Consider the following 22,988-nt stretch of genomic DNA (forward strand, 5'->3'; position numbering starts at 1 on the left):
GTAGCTAGCAGCTCTTCACCAATGTCACATATCCTGTCTTGAGGAAGCTTGATTGGATCATGTAGAGGAGAACTCTTAAACTGTTGGCTTTAGTAGAGAACGAGTATTTCATCTCTCGATCATTTACCGATGATAATTCCAACATTGTTGTTGCAGAGAAGGATCAGGTTGGATAGGCTACTATAGATTTACCAACTCTTCTTGGAGGTGTCTAGCTCTGTGGTCAGTGTCAACAAGATAGAGCTCCTCTATGTTGATTGGGTCTACGACTATGGTTTCAAGGTAATTAAGAAAAGCAAAGTCTTTCACTATCTAGGATGCCCATTGGAATGGGTAGTTTGCATGTGCAAGCGCTTTAGCTATCTCTTCAATCTACAAAAATGGCTATAAAATATATGATTCCTAACCCCGAGTGCAATAGGCTAAGTATGGGGAGGCATGGAGTTTCCCAAGAGTAGAAAACGCCTAAAAGGATCGGTGCATAACAAAAGCATACAAATTTGAGTTCCACTACACTCATCACAGCGACAACCACTCAAGGGTCTAATACAAAGACAATCCCTTTCTTGCCGAATTATATTGAGACAGCAACCAAACAACTCAAGTGTTCATAGTAATGGGCAAGAAGAAGAGGAAGGCCACCCCCCCTCCCAAGCCCTGGTGCTACTACTGTGATCGAGAGTTCGACGATGAGCAAATTCTTATCGGCCATCAGAAAGCCAAGCACTTCAAGTGCCCTTCATGCTCGAAGAAGCTCTCTACCGCCGGTGGCATGGTCACACATTGCTTGCAAGTGCACAAAACCCCTGTTGACAGGTAGGTCCTTTACTCTCTTTGATCTGTGCCTCTGTGCTTCTCTCTCTGCGTGAAAAGCCGGGGAGGGGTCGATTGAACGTGAGCACACCATAATATGTCACATTTCAATCCAACACTGCGTTGATTTGACAAACTTTAGCATCCCTCCTTTGGGTTCTTTTGCCGCAAATTCCTTTACAAAATTTCCAACTAGAATGTTCATGGATTTCGTCGGGGACTCATGCTTGTAGCATCAGTCCTAAATCCTCAGCTTGCATGCCTTGTGTCAGAGTGGGACCGATGCTGTGGCATACTCACAAGTGCCGGTCACTTTTGGACATGAGGATTTCAGGGATGATAACTTCTTTTGGTCGAACATCCAATTCCATGCAACTTTATAGTCACAGTTGATAGCAATTCCTCCCCATCCCCGTCCCATTTTGTGCCACTTGCGACTACATGCTGCAGACTATAGTCATGATCTCTGTTCATGTCCAGTGCATCTCCAATATCATTCTCGCAATATGCCTCACACAATGGATGCCTCGCCAATATCGCTCTCACAATATGCCTCACACAATGGATGCTTCGGGTTGACATTCAAACCACTGAGCTATCATTGACTATCATTTGTCTGACTGCTAGTGTCTATGTCACTGTATGCTTGCAATGTGCTGCTGCTTGTGCTGCACGCTGGTTTGCATATTTAGTGATGTGCTTACCATTAGATGGTTGGGTCGGCAGGATAACTTCTTTGTTAAATGCCCCAAAACGAAGAGAATATCATATGCACTGTTATGAATGGCTTTATAAACTTCATGCTTACGTCAGATATCCTGTTCACCTCAAACTAAAAGGAAAAAATGTGACCCCCTTCTCCCCAAACCAGCACAGCTGTGGTCTGTTACATGTGGAAGTCTAGTGGGCACTTGGGGTTTTCTATTGTTAACCTGTAAAGGTTAGCTTCCAATATATCTTAATGCAAACTGCAATGTGAACAAATTCTAGGGTGAAGAGATAGAAATCCAACACTGAATTGGGTTCCTAACCCACAAAGTCTCTTCACACCCCCCTCCCTGGGTTTTGTTCGTAAGTGGAGCAACTGCTGCTTCAGGAACAGTACAACTGGAAATCCACCCTGGAACAGCCTGTCAAAATTGGAGTGGATAGGAGCAACCCTTGGCTGAAAAAATGAGCTTCAGGAGTGTCACTGATTACAACTGTACTGAGACTTGGGAACTATTTGAATCATGAGCTGATTAGGCGAACTGTAGGGGATGGAACCTGATAAACATAAACCTGGGCTGCTGATGAAAATACAATCAGGACAGCCATTGACTGCTGCAAACTCAGGCAAGATTGGGATCATGGGGCAAGTGACAAGGTAATATCAGATGTATACTCCCATGAAGTTTCAAATACTCAATTGGGATTCCATTCAGGCCAGGGGATTTCCCTTCTTCATTTTGCTTATCACAAAGCTCAGTCCTTTCGTTGAGAAGGGTCTCTCGACAATCAAGGCTTCCTCTTTTCTGACGACTAATTTTTTCACTTCCAGAAATTTTGGTTGCACTCAAAATTTAGCTTTGACTTCCTGCCAATTGTACTAGAAAGATGATTAGGAATAACCCTAATTTTCTCTTCACTTTCAAAGCACCCGTGAAAATGCTGGTAGTGCAAAGGAATACTTGAGCATAGAAGAAAAACATAAAGTGTATGGTAAAACATAATGATAGAATAGTAGAACTCAAAGGTGAAGAATTACTTAGAGTAAGAGAAGGATGAATGAATAATGAATGCAGTAAACACACTATGCAAGAGTGCATACAAAACCTCAAACTTCTATGTATTAGAAAGGACCGGGGTAGAGATGAACTGGAGAGTGTGTCGTAAACTAAACAGATCCTGAGTCTCAGCAGGCAGCCTTAGTGCAGTTGGCCGATATCAGCACTGTATGGACCAGCCTGTGCAGCAAATGCAGGCTGGACAGTAGTTGCCAGGTGGTAGAAGCTCCAAAGAGGTGATCAGCAGCAGATGCAGTAGAGGAGGGAGATTGAACAAGGTGCATGGCTGATGGACAACACCGTGTACTGAGGTATTTGCTGGAGGAGGAGCGTAGGCAGCAGTGGAATAGGGTGCTAGGCAACCTCCTATTTGTAGATGTGGATCCTCCCAAAGCTTGGGTGTTTGCTTATGGGACACAAAAAGTTTGGTAATTTTTGGGATGTTTGGTGATTTTTGAGTTTTGGGGCTGTTTTAAAGAGCTCATAAGGTGTAAATTTGTAATGCACCTTTTTAGCTCAACATCTCCTTTGTGGCCTAAATTTGGAACTTAAGGAAGAACTACTAAGCATAACTCAGCCCATAATACCCCGAAACGTCACACCCCAAATCACGTAGGACTTTGGTGTCCAAGGTGTGAAGGAAACTGCTAGGGTTTGCACTAAGGACACACAGAGTGTATGACCACGATAGAAACACAAAGAGACAGACATAGACATAGAGGGCAAAACTCAAACCCTAAACACAAAACTCAAAAACTCAAACCCTAAATGCAAAACTCAAAACTCAAACACAAACAGAAGAAGGGAGAGAGAGAACACAAGTTTGAAGTGAATGAATGCTGTAAATGAATGTAAGAGTGTACAGTGTGCTCAAGGGCGGAGCAATGTCGGAGTGTGACGTCCACCGAAGACGGATCCCAAGTCTGTGACTACCAGTCGGAGTGTAGGAGTGCTGAATAGTGAATGACAGCAGGCTGGTCACCAAAACGCAACAGTCTGGAGGCTAGAAACTAGTAAACGCAGCAATGTACCACTGATCGGAGGCTGAAAACTGTGCACAGTTTGCTGTAAACAGCAGGCTGAAATAGTGTCTGAGAGTGTTAGGGGCTTGCAATGCTGAAAACGCAGGCTGGCTGACCCTGGAGATGATGGACAGTGGGCTGAACAGCAGTCTGGGACAGTTTGGAGCAGTCGCCTACAGCAATGGACAGGCTGAAGATAATGTGGCTGCAGTCGATGATGGTTGGACAACAGATGGAGGCGGGCTGTAGGCTGGAAACTAGGCGCCAACAGCAGCAGAGGGCGTGTGGGCTGGTGTAACCTGCAAACAAGGATGATCATTGAATGGAGGTAGCTTAGTCTATTTATAGATGTGGAAGGGCGGCCCAAATATTAGGGTTTCCTCTAAACTCTCTTGAACCGCTCCCTGTTTTAGGGTTTCCACTGAACTCTCTCGAACCGCTTCTCGTTTTAGGGTTTTACTCTAAAAGAGTATTTTTAGTGTGTTTTAGGGCTATTTAAGAGGCTAATCAGCAAGTAATGCATATTTTAGCTCAACACCTCCTCTTAGGCCCAAAATTGAGCTTGAAGGTTAGGCCAGCCATTGTGATGTTTATATACCCCAAGGCGTCCCACCACAAAGGAGCGAAGGCATCAGACAAAGGGTGCATGTCGGTTGCCCAGTGGCCTACGAAGACTACAGAGGCGATGATTATCGTACCAAGGGAATCCAAGTAGTCACCCCAGAGAGGAGAGGGCATCGGACAATGGGTGCACGTCGGTTGCCTAGTGGCCTACAAAGCCCTACAAAGGCGGATGGAACTACATGGAATGTTTTTTTTTTTTTTTTTTGAATAAGTGAAGTAAATCTGATGGGATGCGACCGATTGGGTAAAAGTGACCAAGAAGACAGGAGTAGGGAGGGCACTCCCAACACATCACAAAACAGTACAAGCTAACCCATCCACTCAGGGTGTCGATGACGAGGAAAAATAGGTGATGAGGTATCCACGTGACGAAGGAGGGTGGTGTGGTAACAACAGCCGCCGGTGGAAACACCTTAGGATCCGTGCACGTGGTGCTTTGCACAATGAGATGCAAAGTATGCTACATGCTGAAGAATGCTCATGCAACAGGTGTCACTTGGACAGTGTCCCTCGTGGAAAAATTGTTCACTTGCCCAAGCATCCTAGTACAAGGATGATGTAATCATGCAATGCAAAGGGTAAGGTACAACAAGGGGAAGAAGCCGATGTCGAAGACAAAGTGCTGAAGCCTATAGAATACCAAGAAGGGTAGGAAATCCCTCTCAACCTAGATGTAGATGCCGAAGAAGGAAGAGGAGCCTGAGGTCGTTCTTCAGATGGTGCCGAGAACCATAAGGAATGAAAGAAGATGAAGTGGATGAAGCACCCTGCTAGAAGAGCAAGGTAGAAGTCACCGCCATGATAGCATCGAGAGAGATGCTGCACGATCCACCTCGGGAGGGGAAACCGCCATGCTGGAAGAAGAGCAAGTACTTCTAGGATGATGAAACCATAAAAGGAACAGTGCATAACCCTACGTCTCTAGCCCAGGGAAGACCAAAGCAATCTGCAAGCTAGCCCTACATTGAAAGACAAAACCCTGCAAAAGAGATGAGAATCTGCAAACACAGAGGTTAGTGGTGAGATGCTCCAAAGCAAAACAGAACAGAAAGAAAATCTAACTCAAAATAAATGCAATGAATGTGTATTTGTGTGAGGAAATGCAGCGGAAGACAAAAAAAATGAAAAAACTAAGGATAATGAATCCTATGGGCTCGGCTCTAAGAGTGCGAAAAATGAATGCGAGACTGACCTAGGGTATTCGAAAGGACCTAGAGACATGCGAGTTGAAGAAGGTGGATGCATGAAGTGCAACGGGATCGGAACCTGCAGACCAATCGGCCAATCCCTCAGGGGTAGTGAAAGAGATGGGCCGCTGAGGCTGTACTCGAGTCACATGTCCAACAGCAATAACAACGGGTGTTGAAGGAGCAGATGAAGCATGAGCGGAGGGTGTAGCCCCACTGGACTTTGCAGTCGCAGCGGTCTGCGGAGGATTTTTAGGTGGAAGACCTTGGGCCTTGGAGCGACACTCCTCGTCCACATGGCTTGCTCTCTGACAATGTGTGCAAAACCGGTTTTTCTTAGGGAGTTGCTGGCAGATAGGTCTAGATTCTTTGGTTCCATCGAGGAAGAGAAGTCACCCTTTGATTGGCTTGCCTTCGCATCTAGCAAGTTCTTGCCACTAGTGGTTGTCCCTCCCGAAGAAGAGGCAACCAACCTCCTCTGCTCTGAATAAGGTTGTGATGAGGATTTTTTGTGGACTTGATCATACAGTCTCGCGTAACGTAAGAACTGACACTCAAACTGGTAGAAGGTTGGCAATCTAGGTTGGGAGATGATGTGTTGAATGAAATTGAAGTACTTGTTAGGCAACTTATTCAAGAAGAATGTAACCTGATCGTCATTTGACTTTGGAGAGCCAGTAGTGGCGAACTCGGCAAGTAACCGCCTATATTTAGCCAGCTTGACTTTCAGATCATTCCCTTGCTTAATAGAGAACTCTTGAAGCTCAAAGTCGAGATTGATGCGCCGAGTACGATCATGAGCAGCATAGCGGTCGAGAAGGTGACTCCAACGCTTTGACGCAAGCGCGAAGTGTTGCAACTGAGAGTGAAACTCAGGAAGCAATTCCTGCATCAGCTCAACATTCGTTGAGGGTGAGCTAATCGAGGGTCCGGCATAGGCTCTAGACTGTAGGGGCCGATTAGGCATGGAGATTGAGACAGACTGTCCTACGCGCAGTGAGAGAGACAGAGAGTGAGAGAGAGCAAAGTAGAGAGTGAGCTCGTTTTCAGGTACAATGACGAGTGTGTACCTTTAGGTTTTTAGATAGATATATATGTGTAAGTACAAGTGCTAAGGGTGTGTTCACACCCGAGCACATTTAAAAGGCATGAGGCCTTTATTCCCAACAACCTCCCACCTAAAGGCAATGTGTCTTAAGAGGAAAAAAAAAATCAGCTAAGTCTAGGTATGTACAAAGCTGAAATACATATATCTATCCAACTCCCATCATTTGTCGGCAATGAGCAAACCGCTTTTTTTGGAAGACCCTTCGTGAGAAGGTCTACAGGGTTATCATCTGTATGCACTTTGACAAGCTCAATGCTTTTGCTGTCAAGTACATTTCTAATGAAGTGGTACTTCATCTGTATGTGCTTTGTCTTTACATGAAAGACATGATTTTGTGCTAGCATGATGGCACTCTGACTATCACAATGGAGAACAGGTAACTCTGTGATGCCAAGCTCTCCCACCAGACGTGAAAGCCATAAAGCCTCCTTGCATGCCTCAGTGGCAGCCACATACTCTACCTCTGTAGTAGACAATGCAACACACTTTTGTAGCTTGGAGATCCAAGAGACTACTCCTGTGAAAGGAAACTCATACCCAGAAGTGGATTTCCTGCAGTCCTCATGACCAGCATAGTCTACATCCGTAAAGGCAACAACAGATGCCTTCTGCTTTCCAAAGTAGATGCAGAAATCCTTTGTGCCTTTGAGGTATCTTATAATACCTTTCACTGCATTCCAATGCTTCTTGCCAGGGGTTGCCATTTATATGCTAACCACTCCCACTGCAAAGGCAATGTCAGGACGTGTAGCAACCATAGCATATATCAAACTGCCAATAGCTGAAGCATATGGTATCTTGGCCATTTCAGCCTTCTCATCATTAGATGTAGGGCTGTCCTCTACACTAAGTTTCACATATGGAGGCAATGGAACCCTAATTGTTTTCCCCCCCTCCATATTGAAAGGCTGCAAAACTTTGGAGATATACTCCTGCTGAGATAGATAGAGTAAGCATTTCGATCTATCTTTGAGTATTCGCATGCCAAGAATGTGATTTGCATCACCAAGATTCTTCATGTCAAAGTTGCCATGAAGACTTTGCTTTCGTGAGTCCAACGCTTGAGTATCCCTGCCAGCAATCAGTATGTCATTAACATACAAAACCAAGATAATTAGGCTGCCATCTGTTGCCTTCTTGGTATACAAGCAGTGATCCACTTGACTTCTATGAAAGCCTTGGGATTGCATGAATGTATCAAACTTATGATACCATTCTCTTGGTGCTTGTTTCAGCCCATACAAACTCCTTTTGAGTTTACATACCATTTTTTCTTTCCCTTGTTCAACAAACCCTTCAAGCCGCTGCATATATATGTCTTTATGCAGATCACCATGTAAAAACGCAGTCTTTATATCCATCTATATGAGCTCCATATCCTCAATTGCAACCAAGCCCAAAATGGTTCTCAATGTAGTCATCTTGACTACAGGAGAGAAAATCTCATCCAAGTCAATTCCATACTCCTGCTTTTACCCCTTTGCAACCAATTTTGCTTTGTACTTTGGTGAGGAACCAGAATTGATCTTCATCTTGTAAACCCATTTGCATGGAAGAGTTTTCTGCCCTATATTTCTTCCCAGAATACAACCCTACGGACCTTCTTGTTAGCAGTCATGTTTGTCATGTGTTATGATGGGGGAGGCTAGTCACTCTTGATTGGCTGTCTTAGGTTGTGTATTTCTTTTTGGCCGCTTTTAGTGGGCAGCCACTGGCTGCCCGGCCACTTTTTGGTCACTGTTGTGGGGCGCCCATTTTAGGGCACTTTTAGGGTTTGCGCCCATTTTAGGGTTTGCGCCCATTTTAGGGTTAGGGTTAGGGTTTGTCCGTTGCCTATTTATTGGCAGCCCCCCTCCCCACTTAGTTAGTTGTCTTCTTGCAGATTCCGACACTCCTTCTCCCCCGTGGTGGTGCTGCCATCATCATCAGCCTGATCTGGTGCCCTCACTGACGCTGTGGGCTGCGTGCAGGGACTGATCAGTCCATTTCAGTGTATTCAGCATTCATTTCAGTCAGTGCAGATTTCTCTTCCTTATTTTCTGCTTTCTCTCTCTCTCTCCCTCCGTGTTCGTATTTCCTCTTCCATTGTGCACTCTCACATGGTATCATCGCCAAACTGAGAGCACGGAGGTCTTCATCGACTGGAGAGAGACCACACCTCTCATCTGTTGCTGCCCCCCTTCTCTCCAACAGCCAGGCGGCCCCTCCAGGTGGTCTGAATATTTGCGTTTGCTGCATTTCAGTGGTCTGAATATTTGCGTTTGCTGCATCAGTCCCTTCCAGAGGCTGCCACGTCATCAACCAGCCCCTGTTTCCTTGCGTTTTCAGCTGGGCGGCCTTCTCTTCAGCTGGGTGACTCCCCTACAGGCTGGGTTTTGCATCCGAGGTGGTCGTATTCCCTCTTGGCGGCTCATCTCCAGCTGGCGCTTCTCTTCTTGGCTGCGTTTTGGTGCTTGGCAACTTTCCCTCCGGATTTTGTGCCCTACACAGCTGCGTTTTCACCTCCTGGTGATAGGCGACCTGATTTCCTGGAGTTTGGTGGTTCTTCTGGTGGTTGGTGACCCTTCTGGTGGTCATTCTTCGGCATCAGCACAGTTTTCTTTGGTGTTTGGTATTTTGCAGATTGGAAGATGTCTTATCATCAGTTTACAGGTTTTGATGATTCAGATGATGAGCTTTTGTCTCGACATTCATCTGAACGGAGGCGTGATTTCTATCGCGAGGATCCTCCTACGGAGTCTATTCCTCGATCCCGTTCCCCTTCTATTCATGTATCTCGGCGATCCCCTTCCAGTGGGCCGAAGATGCAGCCTTTGGTACCCCCTGTACAGGTACCCGTACTTCCTCAGCTGCCCAAAGAGGACCGGTTGGATGGCTCCAACTTTTCTCTATGGTCCTGCAAGGTGGAGTGTATCTTGGACTCCTTCGATCTTTGGGAGCTTGTTTCTGTTCCTACTCCCCGGCCTATGGTGGATCCCGCAGATGGGACATCTATGGATCGCGCAGCCTTATGGGATCGGCTCAATTCTAGAGCCCGATCTTTCCTCTTTCTGAGTTTGCAGGATTCTGTCCTTGTTCATGTTCACAGGTTGAAGACTGCAACGGACGTGTGGCAGAAGCTAGCGTCTCTCTATCAGCAGAAGACGTTTGCCCACCGGATATCTCTCGAAAAGAAGTTGCGGATGCTCGCTATTGATGATAGTCCTTCCATGAAGGACCACATCAACAGATTACAGGATATGAGGGATGAGCTTGCATCCCTCGGTCGGACGATATCTTCTGAAGATATGGCCATGATTCTCTTGACTCAGTTGCCATCGCCTCGGTTTGATGTCTTCTACACTAGCCTACTTACATCGAGGACCCGTGAGAAGCTTCTATGGGAGGAGCTATCCCCGCTTGTCTTGGAGCATGACGAGCGACTCAGAGAGGTCAGTACTAGTGGATCCGACTCCACTAGAGCCTTTGTTGCAGGTTCGGGAGGACAGAAGAAGAAGAAGTCAAAGGCTAAGAAGACGGACAGTTCTTCAGGCTCTGACACAGATTCAGAGAGACCGAAGTGCCCACACTGTGGGAAAGGGACACATCCCGAGGAGAAATGCTGGAAGAAGTACCCTCACCTTCGTCCGGGAGCGAAGGGTGGATCTACATCGGAGCCTTCTTCTACCTCTACACCAGCTGTTACCCATGAGTCAGTGTTCCTTCATATCCATGCTTTGGAGGAGGATCCTTCTTCCGTGGCTGCAGTGTCTTCTGCGCAGCCTTGGTTAGTGGACAGTGGTGCTTCGAGTCATATGACTCCCCGAGGTGATTTGTTACAGGATCTCCGTCCATCAGAGGGTTCAGTCACTGTTGGTGACATTTTATCGGTGCCTATTAGTGGTGTTGGCACATTGCCTTTGTTTACAGACCGACCTACGAGCTTCCTTTCACAGGCCCTACATGTTCCGGATTTGGGCCTTCCCCTCCTCTCAGTTTATGGCCTTTCGAGGCTTGGCACACGAGTGATCTTCACCGAGCATGCCGTTGTTATTGAGGATTCTTTTACAGGAGCTGTCTTATCTACAGGTTGGCAGGAGAGCGGGCTTTACAGGCTCCATTCCCCTTCTTTGATGCAGGGTCCTCCGAGGCAGTCTATTGCTACACCCGTTCCCGCTTGTGCACCTTCTATTCCACAGGTTCCTTCCCATCCTCCACCTTCTCCTCCGGTGGTTCCCTCGTACCCCCCATCCCTTTCAGAGGGGGACGATCTCGGTGATGCGGCTGTGGATTCCCTGACCCCTAGTGTTTTAGAGGGGGATTCCCAGGATCGTGAGGAGCTCCTTCAGCGGCAGTCTACATCGACGGACTTCATCGACATTGGCATTCCTCTTGCCACCCCAGGATCTATTTCCTCTTCGGCCTTCAGCCACATCCAGGATTTGAGAGGGGGTGCTAGCAGTCATGTTTGTCATGCCTTGTCATCTCTTGCCTGTGAGCCTCAGTCTGAGTCAGACGAGGACATTAGGAGCTCTGACATGTCTGTCATGTGTTATGATGGGGGAGGCTAGTCACTCTTGATTGGCTGTCTTAGGTTGTGTATTTCTTTTTGGCCGCTTTTAGTGGGCAGCCACTGGCTGCCCGGCCACTTTTTGGTCACTGTTGTGGGGCGCCCATTTTAGGGCGCTTTTAGGGTTTGCGCCCATTTTAGGGTTTGCGCCCATTTTAGGGTTAGGGTTAGGGTTTGTCCGTTGCCTATTTATTGGCAGCCCCCCTCCCCACTTAGTCAGTTGTCTTCTTGCAGATTCCGACACTCCTCCCCCGTGGTGGTGCTGTCATCATCATCAACCTGATCTGGTGCCCTCACTGATGCTGTGGGCTGCGTGCAGGGACTGATCAGTCCATTTCAGTGTATTCAGCATTCATTTCAGTCAGTGCAGATTTCTCTTCCTTATTTTCTGCTTTCTCTCTCTCTCTCCCTCCGTGTTCGTATTTCCTCTTCCGTTGCGCACTCTCACACTTCTCAGTCTTTTCGGGCTGTTTGTACATGCGATCTTCTTGGAAAATAACGTCATTGCTGCATACTACTTTCCTTTTCTCGAGTTTCCACAATCTATATCCCATTTTACCCTCGTCACCTTATCCTAGGAAAATGCATTTACAGGACTTTGACTCAAGTTTGCTGCGTATTTCTTTATGAATGTGCACAAAAGTCTCGCAGCCAAACACTTTCAGATGAGTATATGAAGGTGGCTTGCCCGACCACACTTCTTGGGGAACTTGTTGTGCTAAGAAATGCACTTAGCCACATAAACAGTCCCAAAACATGCTTATTTTAGGCTTATTTTAGCCAAAACCCTAAAACGGGGAGCGGATCGAGAAAGTTAAGTAGGAGAGGATCTAGAATCCTAATTTTCTATAAATTGGCAGCCAGCCCTCCACTCTATCACAATCTCGTTTTTGCAGGTTTCAGGTGTTACTAGCTTGCTGCCCATACCTTGGTTACGAAGGACATCTCAGCCCTTGTTGTCCATCACTGTTCCCTACAGTCTGGCGCCTGTTTCCAGCCCTCCACATACTAATTGCTGCTGTTTTTGCTTGGCGATTGACTGCCGTTCATCTGCATTGCTGTCGTACAGCCTGCTACGCGCCAGCAAACTGCTGCGTTTGCAAGCTCTAGCTGCCGCCCTGACAGTTTTCTCTCTCCTGTCTGCAGTCGCTGCAATCTTTCTCTCTCCTGCAAGCTGTCCTGCCTGCATTTTCAGTCTTTTTCTCTTCTGCAGGCTCCATTTTTAGTATTTTTCTCTCCTACAGGCTGTCCTGCCTGCGTTTTCAGTCTTTCTCTCTCCTGCAAGCTGTCTTACCTGCGTTTTTAGTATTTCTCTCTCTTGCAGGCTCCGTTTTTAGTCTTTCTCTCTCCTCACTGCTGTGTGCATCAAATCCAGCTTCTCACTGCTGCGTTTGCTGGTGTTCGACATCCGGAGGTTGCCTTGCTGCGATTCGGGATCCGTTCAGAGTACGACACACTCTCCAGCTCATTGCCCCTGCCCTGATCCTAGAGATACAGGAGTTCGAGGTTTAGTATTCATTCACTGTAGTGTGTTTGCTGCATGAGCATCGTATCATTAGTAGTCATATCATTTAATTTATTCATTGTATTCATTGTCTCTGAGTTACTCTACCCTTAACCCTAATTGTGTTCTTTTTATCAGTCTGTGCTTTGTCGTACGGTTTCTGTTTATGTTTCTGTGTTAGGGTATTTTTCTTTACATGGTATCAGAGCTTGGTACTCTCTGAGAAACCTAGGCCTTTGATCTGAAAGCTCTTCGCAAGAAGCAAGAATAACAGTAGGTTTAGATGACTTCGAACACATCAACACCGATTCAGTCTCTAGATCAGCCTATGCCGAGAGCCGAGCGAGAGTGGGCCAATCAACTTGCTCCATAAAGTTCCGATACGGTGGAAGAAACATCTGAGTACATGGAAGAAAAGATAGGCAAGCTGACCTCTGAGGAATATAAACTGATCATAGCCTATCGATAAAAGAAGATTGAGGAGCTCGATCGAAGGATTGCCCTTCAAGAAAAGCTTCTAAATGAAGGTATGCATGGATTTCACTCTTCAGATGTTGCGCATAAGCCTGATGATGTTGTAGGGTCGTCGAGATCTCCATCAGGGATGGGCCCCCCTCTTGGAGAGCAAGATTCGGAGTATGTTCCATTTTTTTCAGACTCTTCCGTCCTCTCTGGTGCAAGGTATTTTTGATTCGTCTTTTGTGCCTTCTTTTTTTACCTCTTCTGTTTTGCAATATATTGGTAGAGATCATGTGGAAGAAAGACTCTGTTGACTACGGAAAAGGTTCTCTAGAGGACAAATTCTTGTATATTAACATACGTCGCGGGGATTATAAGAAAAAGACAGGTAACTCTTCTTCTGTCCTTCCTTCTTTTCCGTCTACTTCACATAATCAGATTGAATTTGGTGTTCCTTTTACTTCATTACATGGTGTATCATCATCTTCGTAGTTTCATTTTTAGTCTTTAAATGATAAAAATGAACAAAAAGAATCTATAACCGGCCTGTTCACTAGAAAGGGCAGTAGTGTACAACCAAAATATATAAATGCTTTCACCCAATTCACAGTCGCCCACTTTACTTGAACTTAAAGACACAGAATCAAGAAGACATACAGGAAGCTAGAATGCTCCTGTTGTGACATAGACACCCTGTTGGCCCCTAAGTTAGGCGCCCCTTGCGGTATTTCTTTATTTTTAAAAAGAGAGAAAGTACAATGGGCTGTCTTTCACCTATTCTGGGTGAAATTTGGCAACATAACAGTACAATTATTGACCCAAAACAAGTTGACCAGGAGGGGAAACTTTGTCCAAGTTTGAAACTTCTGGTTGGAGTGCAGAATTGACCATTTCAGCCCACTGTAATTAATGGTTCAGACCTGTTTTGAAACCTGTTTTCAGCTCATACTGTTCCCTGTACTGTTCTCCAACATCTGTGCCAAACGCCCCTTGATTCTGACATCAATTGGGCTCTGAAATAACCTCTAAACAGTCCAGAATCAGTACTAATTTAGTGCTGTTTCAGACACTTGCTTGGTGAGGTTACCACCCTCACCTGTCCCTGCTGGAGGGCAGCAAACAACTGCTCCTGTTCCTGGAGAAAAGAGGCTCTTGCCTCATGCAAAAACAGCATATTCCCACACAACTGTACATGAATCAGAAGAAAGGCCCTTGATTTTGAAGCATAACCATACTGTCAGGGAGAGAGAAAGAGAAAGTAGGGAGCAAGCTCAACCCTCTGTGCATCATAGACAAGGTAGGCCAGCTCTCAATAGCTCTCCATCTGCAACTATCCATCTTCCCTTTCACAAATGAGTCCCCAATACCAAAAAACTGCACGCCAGCCCCTCTTTAAAGAGGTAAGTGCACAAATTTGTGCCAAATGGCAGCAAGGGAAGGTGTTTCCCGTTCTAGCCTTCCGGTCTAAAATTCTCCATCCTCGGTGCAAAAATTGACCTCGGCACAGACCAGAGGATTAATCCTCGTGCAAAAACGAAGATAATGACGCGAACAAATTCTGGGGTCCAAAAATAGTAACTCCCTAAATTTTAGGAGTTGCTTCCATTGCATCCCCACTAGTCTTTTGACCATCTTTGGAGACTATGGCTACATCCAAATTTGTAATGTAGCTCAACTGAAAGTGAATTTCCACCGATGACCCCACATGGACTAATCTCTTGGAGATTTGTCCATCTTCACTTTGAACTAGTCTCGTCCAAGCTAGTTCTTCAACACACTTGTCCATATACACTTTCACAAGTCTCTTCCAGACTTATACTGGACCTTAACTGTCCAGTCTTGACTCACTAGACATTCCTGTCCATTTCACATATTGCCCATGCAACTCAGGCGTTTAGATTTCAAGAGGGATCCTTCCAAAAAGAAAAACCAAATAAAATAGTAATAAGGAAATCAGCAAAAAGATAATAGTTGTCACAGTCTTGTGACATACCTCCCTCTCGAAATCACAAACGTCCTCGTTTGCATGAATGTTATACATGCTATCAGCTAACCCAGTGAACTTACACTTTGCAGCACATGTACAACACATACATGCTATCAGTCAACATTGTGTACTGAACACACTGTTAACACATGTATGTTCTAACTGTGAAACATGGCAGAATATCATCATGTGACTCCACATCACTGTTTTCAGATATAGTGGCCGGTACACCACAATGATATCCCCATAGTGGCAGATTCTCATTTGATGACTCCATATCACCCTGACTAGAGATCTAGTGGCTGGTACATTAAAATGATATCCCCACTGAGTCAATTCATAGAATACATGCCCGATCGAGTAACCATTGTTACAACATGTATTCAATTCAATAGAAGTAAAAACTGTATTCTTGCAAGCAATAGTTACTTCTTTAGCACTGAGAAAATCATATGGACACAATAAGTGTTAACCTGTACAAAATCTGTTTCTGTACATAAATCTCTTTCTTGAGCAATTGTCACTTTGACAATCTATTTCAGCTTAGAGATACAAGGGGTCAAGGTAGGTTGCAAGCGAAATGCTTCAAGGTAAAGTTCCAACACATTAGGTGACTCTGCAAGTTCACCTTCGTCCATCCACTTAGCATCTATAGCTGGATAGTTCTTGAACTTAACCAAATACCTTCTAGCAATCTTGCCTTTCACTTTCCTTTCCTTGTGTGTCAGTACTTGTTCTGGAACAAGAATTTCATTAAGTTCCTCAACTTCGGTCTATTCCTCAACTGGCATATCTTCTGGCACATCATCCACATAGGGTCTAAGAAGACTTACATGGAAAGCATTATGAATCTTCCAATTGTCAGGCAATTTTAGCCTATAGCTGACATCACTAATCTTCTCTGTTACTTGAAAAGGCCCATAGTATCGCATACTAAGCTTAGTGAAAAGACTTTCCTTGCCTTTCCGTTTCTTTAAGCGCGCCTTTTCAAACCGCAACAATATCCAATCACCAAGTGAAAATATCAATTCACGACGGTGATGATCAATAGCTTTCTTTTGCTTTGCGTGAGTCCTTTCAAGGGCATGCTTAACTTTCTGATACATTTCACCCATAATCTGTACATACTGATCTGCCTAAAAGATCTTATCCTTTGTATGCAAAATGGGAGGAACCTTTTTACCACCTTCAACAATTTCAAAAGGGGCTTTGCCTATTGACGAATGCACAGTATTATTGTATGCATACTCGACCAAAGGCAAATACTGCTTCCACTTTGACTTGTGCTCTGATACATAGCACTTAAGCAGATCCAAGACAATAGAATTTGCCTCTTCTGACTGTCCATCAGTCTATGGATGAAATGACGATGAGAACTTAAGCGTTGTGCCCATGTTCTCAAATATGCCTCTCCAGAATAGACTTGTCATCCGTGGATCACAGTCACTGACAATAGACTATGGCATACCATGATACTTGAAGACATTGCACATAAATAAACGTGCCATCTGATCTGGTTTTATCTTCTTCCTGACAGGAATAAAATGAGCCTGTTTGCTAAACCTGCAAATAATAGTCCATATCCCATCATTTCTTGTCTGTGTCCTTGGAAGATCAAAGATAAAATCCATAGCTATGCTTTCCCATGGTTTATCTGGAATAGGCAATGGCTGTAAAAGCCCAGGTGCTTTTTGCCTGTCAAACTTGACCTTTTGGCAAATCAAGCACTGCCGCACAAAAGCATCCACGTCTCTTCTCAAAGTAGGCCAATAAAAGAATGTCTCTACTGCTTTGACTGTTGCATCAATACCACGATACCCTGCATACGGTGGAGAGTGACTCTCTGTCATAACTTTCTGTCTCAATGGCATAGTCACACATAGTCTACCATGAATCAACATGAAACCATCCTTGAGAAGATAATGCTCATGATGTTGTCCATTGACAAGCCGATCAAAGATCCTTGCAAAATCTTCATCATCAGCATACTGTTTCTTAATATCATCAAGCTCATGATGATAAGGAATTGACACAGCTGAAATTTGTGGCTTCCTTGATAAAGCATCAGCCTTAACATTCTTTTTGCCTTCCACATGCACAATCTGAAAATGGAACATTGACAAAGTTTGCCCACAACGCATATGCTTTTCTGACAGCTTAGTCTGAGTTAAGAAATAACGCAATGTCTGATGATCTGTCTGGACAACAAAATCTGCCCCAAGTAGGTAGTGTTTCCAACTAGAAAGCGCATGAATCACAGCCAGCAATTCTTTCTCATAGACCTGCATAGTCTGCTCTGGCCCTCGCAAGATTCTGCTTTCATAAGCCACTACCCGGCCATCTTGCATTAACACTGCACCAATGCTATTGCCACAGGCATCACATTGGACAACAAATGACTTCCTAAGATCTGGCAGAATGATTACTGGACCAGAAGTCATCTTTTCTTTAAGAAGATTAAAAGCTGAAATCTCTTTCTGTGTCCACTGGAAAGAGACTCCTTTCTTCTGTAAAGCATGTAAAGGTGAAGCAATCTCTGCAAAATTGCGAATGAACCTTCCTGTAGTAAGAACACAAACCCAATAAGCTTCTAACATCATGGATAGTCTTCAAATCTGGCCATGTTCTAATTGCTTCAACCTTAGCAGGATCCATTCGGACACCATCCTTTGACACTATGTGCCCCAGGAACTGGATTTCTTCCAAGAAGAACTCACTCTTCTTGCCATTGATAAGCAACCTATTACTGCAAAGCTCATCAAAGACTGCTTTCAAGTGTTCTCTATGCTTCTGTTCATTCTTTGAAAAGACAATCATGTCATCAAAGAATGTACCAACAAACTGCCTGTATGGACAAAAAATCGTGTCCATCATTCGATTAAACGTAGCAGGAGCATAAGTAAGTCCAAATGGCATTACCAAGAACTCATAGAGACCAAACGTGGTCCTTAATGCAGTCTTATGCACATCCTCTCGCTTAATCCTGATCTGATGGTATCCACTCTTCAAATCTATCCTGCTGAAAATTGACGCTCCTTCCAAACGGTCAAGGATGTCATCAATTCTTGGAATGGGGAACCTGTTCTTGATGGTACTCTTGTTCAATGCTCGATAATCTATGCACATGCGCCAAGAGCCATCCTTCTTCTGCACTAAGAGCACTGGTGAGCAAAAGGGAGATGAACTTGGCTGAATCAGCCCTTTTTCTAACAGCTCATTCACCTGGCTCAATATCTCTTTCTGTTGGGCTGCACTAACCCTATACGGAGGTCTATTTGGTGGGCTACTGCCTGGCACCAAATCTATCGCATGATCCTCAGACCTCTCTGGTGGCAACTGTGATGGTAATGAGTCAGAAAAACAATCACTGAATTGAGACAAGAAAGCAGACCTGTCTCTATTTAACATAGAGTTATTTGACTCATCATTATCCTTGACATCACGTGCAAAAATCAAGTACGCAGAAAGATGATTCTTTATTACAGATGTAATGGTAGAAGCCGATACAACAGGTACAGACTCTCCTTTAAGCTTCACATCGAGCACATGAGTCTTTCCCCTATGTTCCAAAGTCAGTGTCTTGTTAAAGGCATCCAACACACCATGCTTTCTGAACATCCATGGCATTCCCAACAAGACATCACAGCCTTCAAGTGGCATGATATAAAATTCTTCTGCATCAACATAAGACTGTACATGAAGGCGCAGCTTTCCAAGAATGGGTGTCACAGACTTTGAGTGGCCAGGACATGCCAACACTGCCTCTGTTGTGTAGCCCATCTCATCTACTCTGATGCCCAAAGTAGAAGCCAAATCTGGTGAGATAAAGTTTGCCTTAGCTCCAGGATCAAAGAAAATAAGTACATGTTGATCCCTAACTTTACCCCAAGCTCTGCAAAGCTCATTAGCATCTGAATGTGGCTTGTCTCCCAGCATATTTGGCACTAAACCTGCTGAAGGTTCGGGCTTCTTTCCTTTTCTGTCCTCTTTATCATCATCAGCTGCTCTCTTATTCTTGTCCGGACAGTTAGACGCAATATGACTAGTCTGCTCACAGATAAAGCACTTCCTCTCAGCCATTAAAGCCTTTCTCTCTTTAAGAGACTTGCGCACAAAAGGTTTCTTCTGGTCCTTTGACTGCTGTCCAAAGAACTTGGCTGGCTTCTTCTTGAATTGCCAAGATTTACCTGTGCTTTGAGAAATTTGGGAAACTTGTTTACCAAATGGCTTCTTTGCTGGAAATTTCTCAGATTTGTCCTGTTTAATGCTGCCCCCAAAACCACTTGACTATCCCAACAATAATGCATTTCCTGTGCTGGCATTCTCAATTAACTGAGTCAAAGTGGTGACCTTTGTCTTTGTACAATAATTCCGGAGTTCCTTGGGCAGCCCGCAGCAATATTTCTCTATCTGCTCGGTCAATGGCACAACCCTGTAAGAAGTGACTGGAAGTAAAGCCTCCCAAAACTTCTTGTTATAGTCTTCCAGATCCTTGCATTTAGATGCATCCAAATTGTGCCAAGCTGACATAACATCAATCTCAAATTCATTGGTCAACCAAGCAGAAGCAAATACTTGCTTAAAGTAAGTCCAAGTGGCAGGAGCCTGTCCTTGCATCAACAGTGTACTCCACCACTGACTAGCATTGTCCTTAAGAAAAGTGGCAGCTTTCCGGACCTTAGAAGGCTCTGTAAAGTTCCCTCCTGCAAATGCGGCATCAAACTGTTGTAAGAAAGAAAGAGCCTTAGTCCTATCTTCAAATCCTCGAAAGATGTCAAACTGTACGGTTGCACCACCTTCCTTGTATGGCTTTGGCTTCTCATGAGCCATCAAAGGGTCCGTAGTATATGCCTGTAACATAGGAACACTAACAGGTGGCATGGGAATTGCCGGACCACTGACTACAGGGCTTGTAGACACAATACTTGCTTGCTGATTTTGATAACCAGCCATACCAAAAGTGCCCTGTGGCATGCCAAAACTGCCCTGAACTCCCTGAAATCCAGGCTGCATGCCTATATTACCATACATGGGGTTTGGCATAAAACCCTGTGTAACCCCAAACACTGTTTCTGGTACATAAATCTGGTTTCCAGGCGCATAACCAGCCATACTCTGAAATACAGATCCATCTCCAAAGTACCCAGGATGTACAGAGGTCGGTGGGAAAACCTGTGGTAAAGCGTGAAAATTGTTTCCCTGTCCATTTAGGCCAACATTTGGCTGCTGTAAAGTGGCGGGCTGAACTGGCAATGCCTGTGTAACTAGCGTTTCTGCCACCTGTTCCTGGACAGTCGGAACCAATCTTGGAGTCTCCATTGACTTTGCAAGTTGCCTTGGTGTTTCCACTGAATCTGCAGCATGCTTACCCTTATCCTGGACCTCTACTGGATCCGAAATCTTTGCAGATTGCCCAACTTGCTGTAAAGGAAGGGAGGGCTGCAAAAATGCCAAAAACCTTGGATTCTGCATCACTTGAGTAAACATACTCACAGCAGCAACTAACCGAGTCTTGAAAATGTCTTCATTCATAGAAGAAGCCGTAAGAACTTGTGGCTCAACCATAACAGGAGTAACAAACTGTGGAGGTCTAGAAGACTCTCCCATCTCATGAACAACAGGGATCTCTTGTGATGAAAACGCTTCCTCTCTGGTGTCTTCCTTTCTATCAGCCATAATGCACAATTCTGTGTCTACACCCAAACAAACCCTGGCTCACTCTTTAGGGAAAAAGTGATTCGATCCCGGCAATGGAACCATGTAACCGGCTTGTTCACTGGAAAGGGCGGTAGTGTACAACCAAAATATATAAATGCTTTCACCCAATTCACAATCGCCCACTTTACCTGAACTTAAAGACACAGAATCAAGAAGACATTCAGGAAGCTAAAATGCTCCTGTTGTGACATAGACACCCTGTTGGCCCCTAAGTTAGGCACCCCTTGCGGTATTTCTTTATTTTTAAAAAGAGAGAAAGTACAATGGGCTGTCTTTCACCTATTCTGGGTGAAATTTGGCAACATAACAGTACAATTATTGACCCAAAACAAGTTGACCAGGAGGGGAAACTTTGTCCAAGTTTGAAACTTCTGGTTGGAGTGCAGAATTGACCATTTCAGCCCACTGTAATTTATGGTTCAGACCTGTTTTGAAACCTGTTTTCAGCTCATACTGTTCCCTGTACTGTTCTCCAACATCTGTGCCAAACGTCCCTTGATTCTGACATCAATTGGGCTCTGAAATAACCTCTAAACAGTCCAGAATCAGTACTAATTTAGTGCTGTTTCAGACACTTGCTTGGTGAGGTTACCACCCTCACCTGTCCCTGCTGGGGGGCAGCAAACAACTGCTCTTGTTCCTGGAGAAAAGAGGCTCTTGCCTCGTGCAAAAACAGCATATTCCCACACAACTGTACATGAATCAGAAGAAAGGCCCTTGATTCTGAAGCATAACCATACTGTCAGGGAGAGAGAAAGAGAGTAGGGAGCAAGCTCAACCCTTTGTGCATCATAGACAAGGTAGGCCAGCTCTCAATAGCTCTCCATCTGCAGCTATCCATCTTCCCTTTCACAAATGAGCCCCCAATACCCAAAAAACTGCACGCCAGCCCCTCTTTAAAGAGGTAAGTGCACAAATTTGTGTCAAATGGCAGCAAGGGAAGGTGTTTCCCGTTCTAGCCTTCCGGTCTAAAATTCTCCATCCTCGGTGCAAAATTTGACCTTGGCACAGACCAGAGGATTAATCCTGGCGCAAAAACGAAGATAATGACGCGAACAGATTCTGGGGTTCAAAAATAGTAACTCCCTAAATTTTAGGAGTTGCTTCCATTGCATCCCCACTAGTCTTCTGACCATCTTTGCAGACTATGGCTATAGCCAAATTTGTAATGTAGCTCAACTGAAAGTGAATTTCCACTGATGACCCCACATGGACTAATCTCTTGGAGATTTGTCCATCTTCACTTTGAACTAGTCTCGTCTAGGCTAGTTCTTCAACACACTTGTCCATATACACTTTCACAAGTCTCTTCCAGATTTATACTGGACCTTAACTGTCTAGTCTTGACTCACTAGACATTCCTGTCGGTTTCACATACTGGCCATGCAACTCAGGCGTTTAGATTTAAAGGGATCCTTCCAAAAAGAATCTGCACCTCATACACCTCACTTTCAAAACCCACCCATCCCACCACATTCTTCCGTTGCTTCACCACTTCCATTTACACCATTTACATTTTCATTTCAGACACCTCATGTCGCACCGCACATCACTCCGGGGGGGTATGGAAATATAGGCACATCCTTTAGGACCTTATCCTTCCCTCAGTCGGGTGGTGTTCCACCTACCTCATACACACTATCGGGATCATTGCAGCTTGGGTATCCCACTCAGTCTCTTCCAAGTGTGGATTAGTTGTCTCCACAGTTTGCCTCCATGGCATTGTCTAGTGGACCTTCTGGTCATAATGTTGTATCCTAGCCTTACTTTGGACAAGGCTACCGTGTCCCAGTGCCTCCACCTACACCGGCACCTTATGGAAATATTCATGTTCCAGTGCTTCCACATCAATCGATACTCATTGGACACTCACAGTCTACTTTTGCCTACCCACCTCTTCCGCCTCCTTCTTACTCTTATGCATTTGTTCCATACGAGGTCGTCCGCTCATGGAAGGCTAGAAATGCCTCTGCTATTGTCGAGCTGATGTAGGGCTTATTGTCAGAGTTTCATTCTTAGCTTAAGCATTTTGACTTAGCGTCAAAGCGATGGGCACACTTGACTGACCGCTATGCAGCTCGAGATAGGACCCGTCGTTTTAATCTTGACGATGAGCTTCAGCTTTTCAAAATCATTGACGGGGATGACCTGAAAGTCAAGTTGATTGATTATCAGTATCTTCTCGCTGAATTCTCCACTACGGGGACTCCCAAGTCCTCTGACGATCAGGTCACATTGTTCCTAAATATAT

The 22,988-nt window shown here is 44.9% G+C and overlaps 1 protein-coding gene and 1 pseudogene across 2 annotated transcripts in view; one reads left to right on the top strand and one right to left on the bottom strand.

Moving 5' to 3' along the window:
- The first annotated feature begins 514 nt into the window (after positions 1 to 514).
- The window catches only part of LOC148034906 (protein SUPPRESSOR OF FRI 4-like), a 105,630-nt gene continuing 83,156 nt past the window's right edge, over positions 515 to 22,988 (top strand). Inside the window, exon 1 of one of the 2 annotated variants that reach the window (XM_087679862.1) lies at positions 515 to 816. In XM_087679862.1, the coding sequence (XP_087535988.1) occupies positions 617 to 816 (200 nt within the window). In that variant the 5' untranslated portion in view covers positions 515 to 616. The remainder of the gene's footprint in view (positions 817 to 22,988) is intronic. The other variant, XM_087679859.1, reaches the window with a different exon arrangement.
- LOC148034907 (uncharacterized) lies at positions 15,793 to 20,695 on the bottom strand (annotated as a pseudogene).

This window comes from Lygodium microphyllum, chromosome 6 (assembly GCF_053477565.2).
Source record: "Lygodium microphyllum isolate KBCC chromosome 6, Lygodium_microphyllum_v1.1.10, whole genome shotgun sequence".
Lineage (NCBI taxonomy): Eukaryota > Viridiplantae > Streptophyta > Polypodiopsida > Schizaeales > Lygodiaceae > Lygodium > Lygodium microphyllum.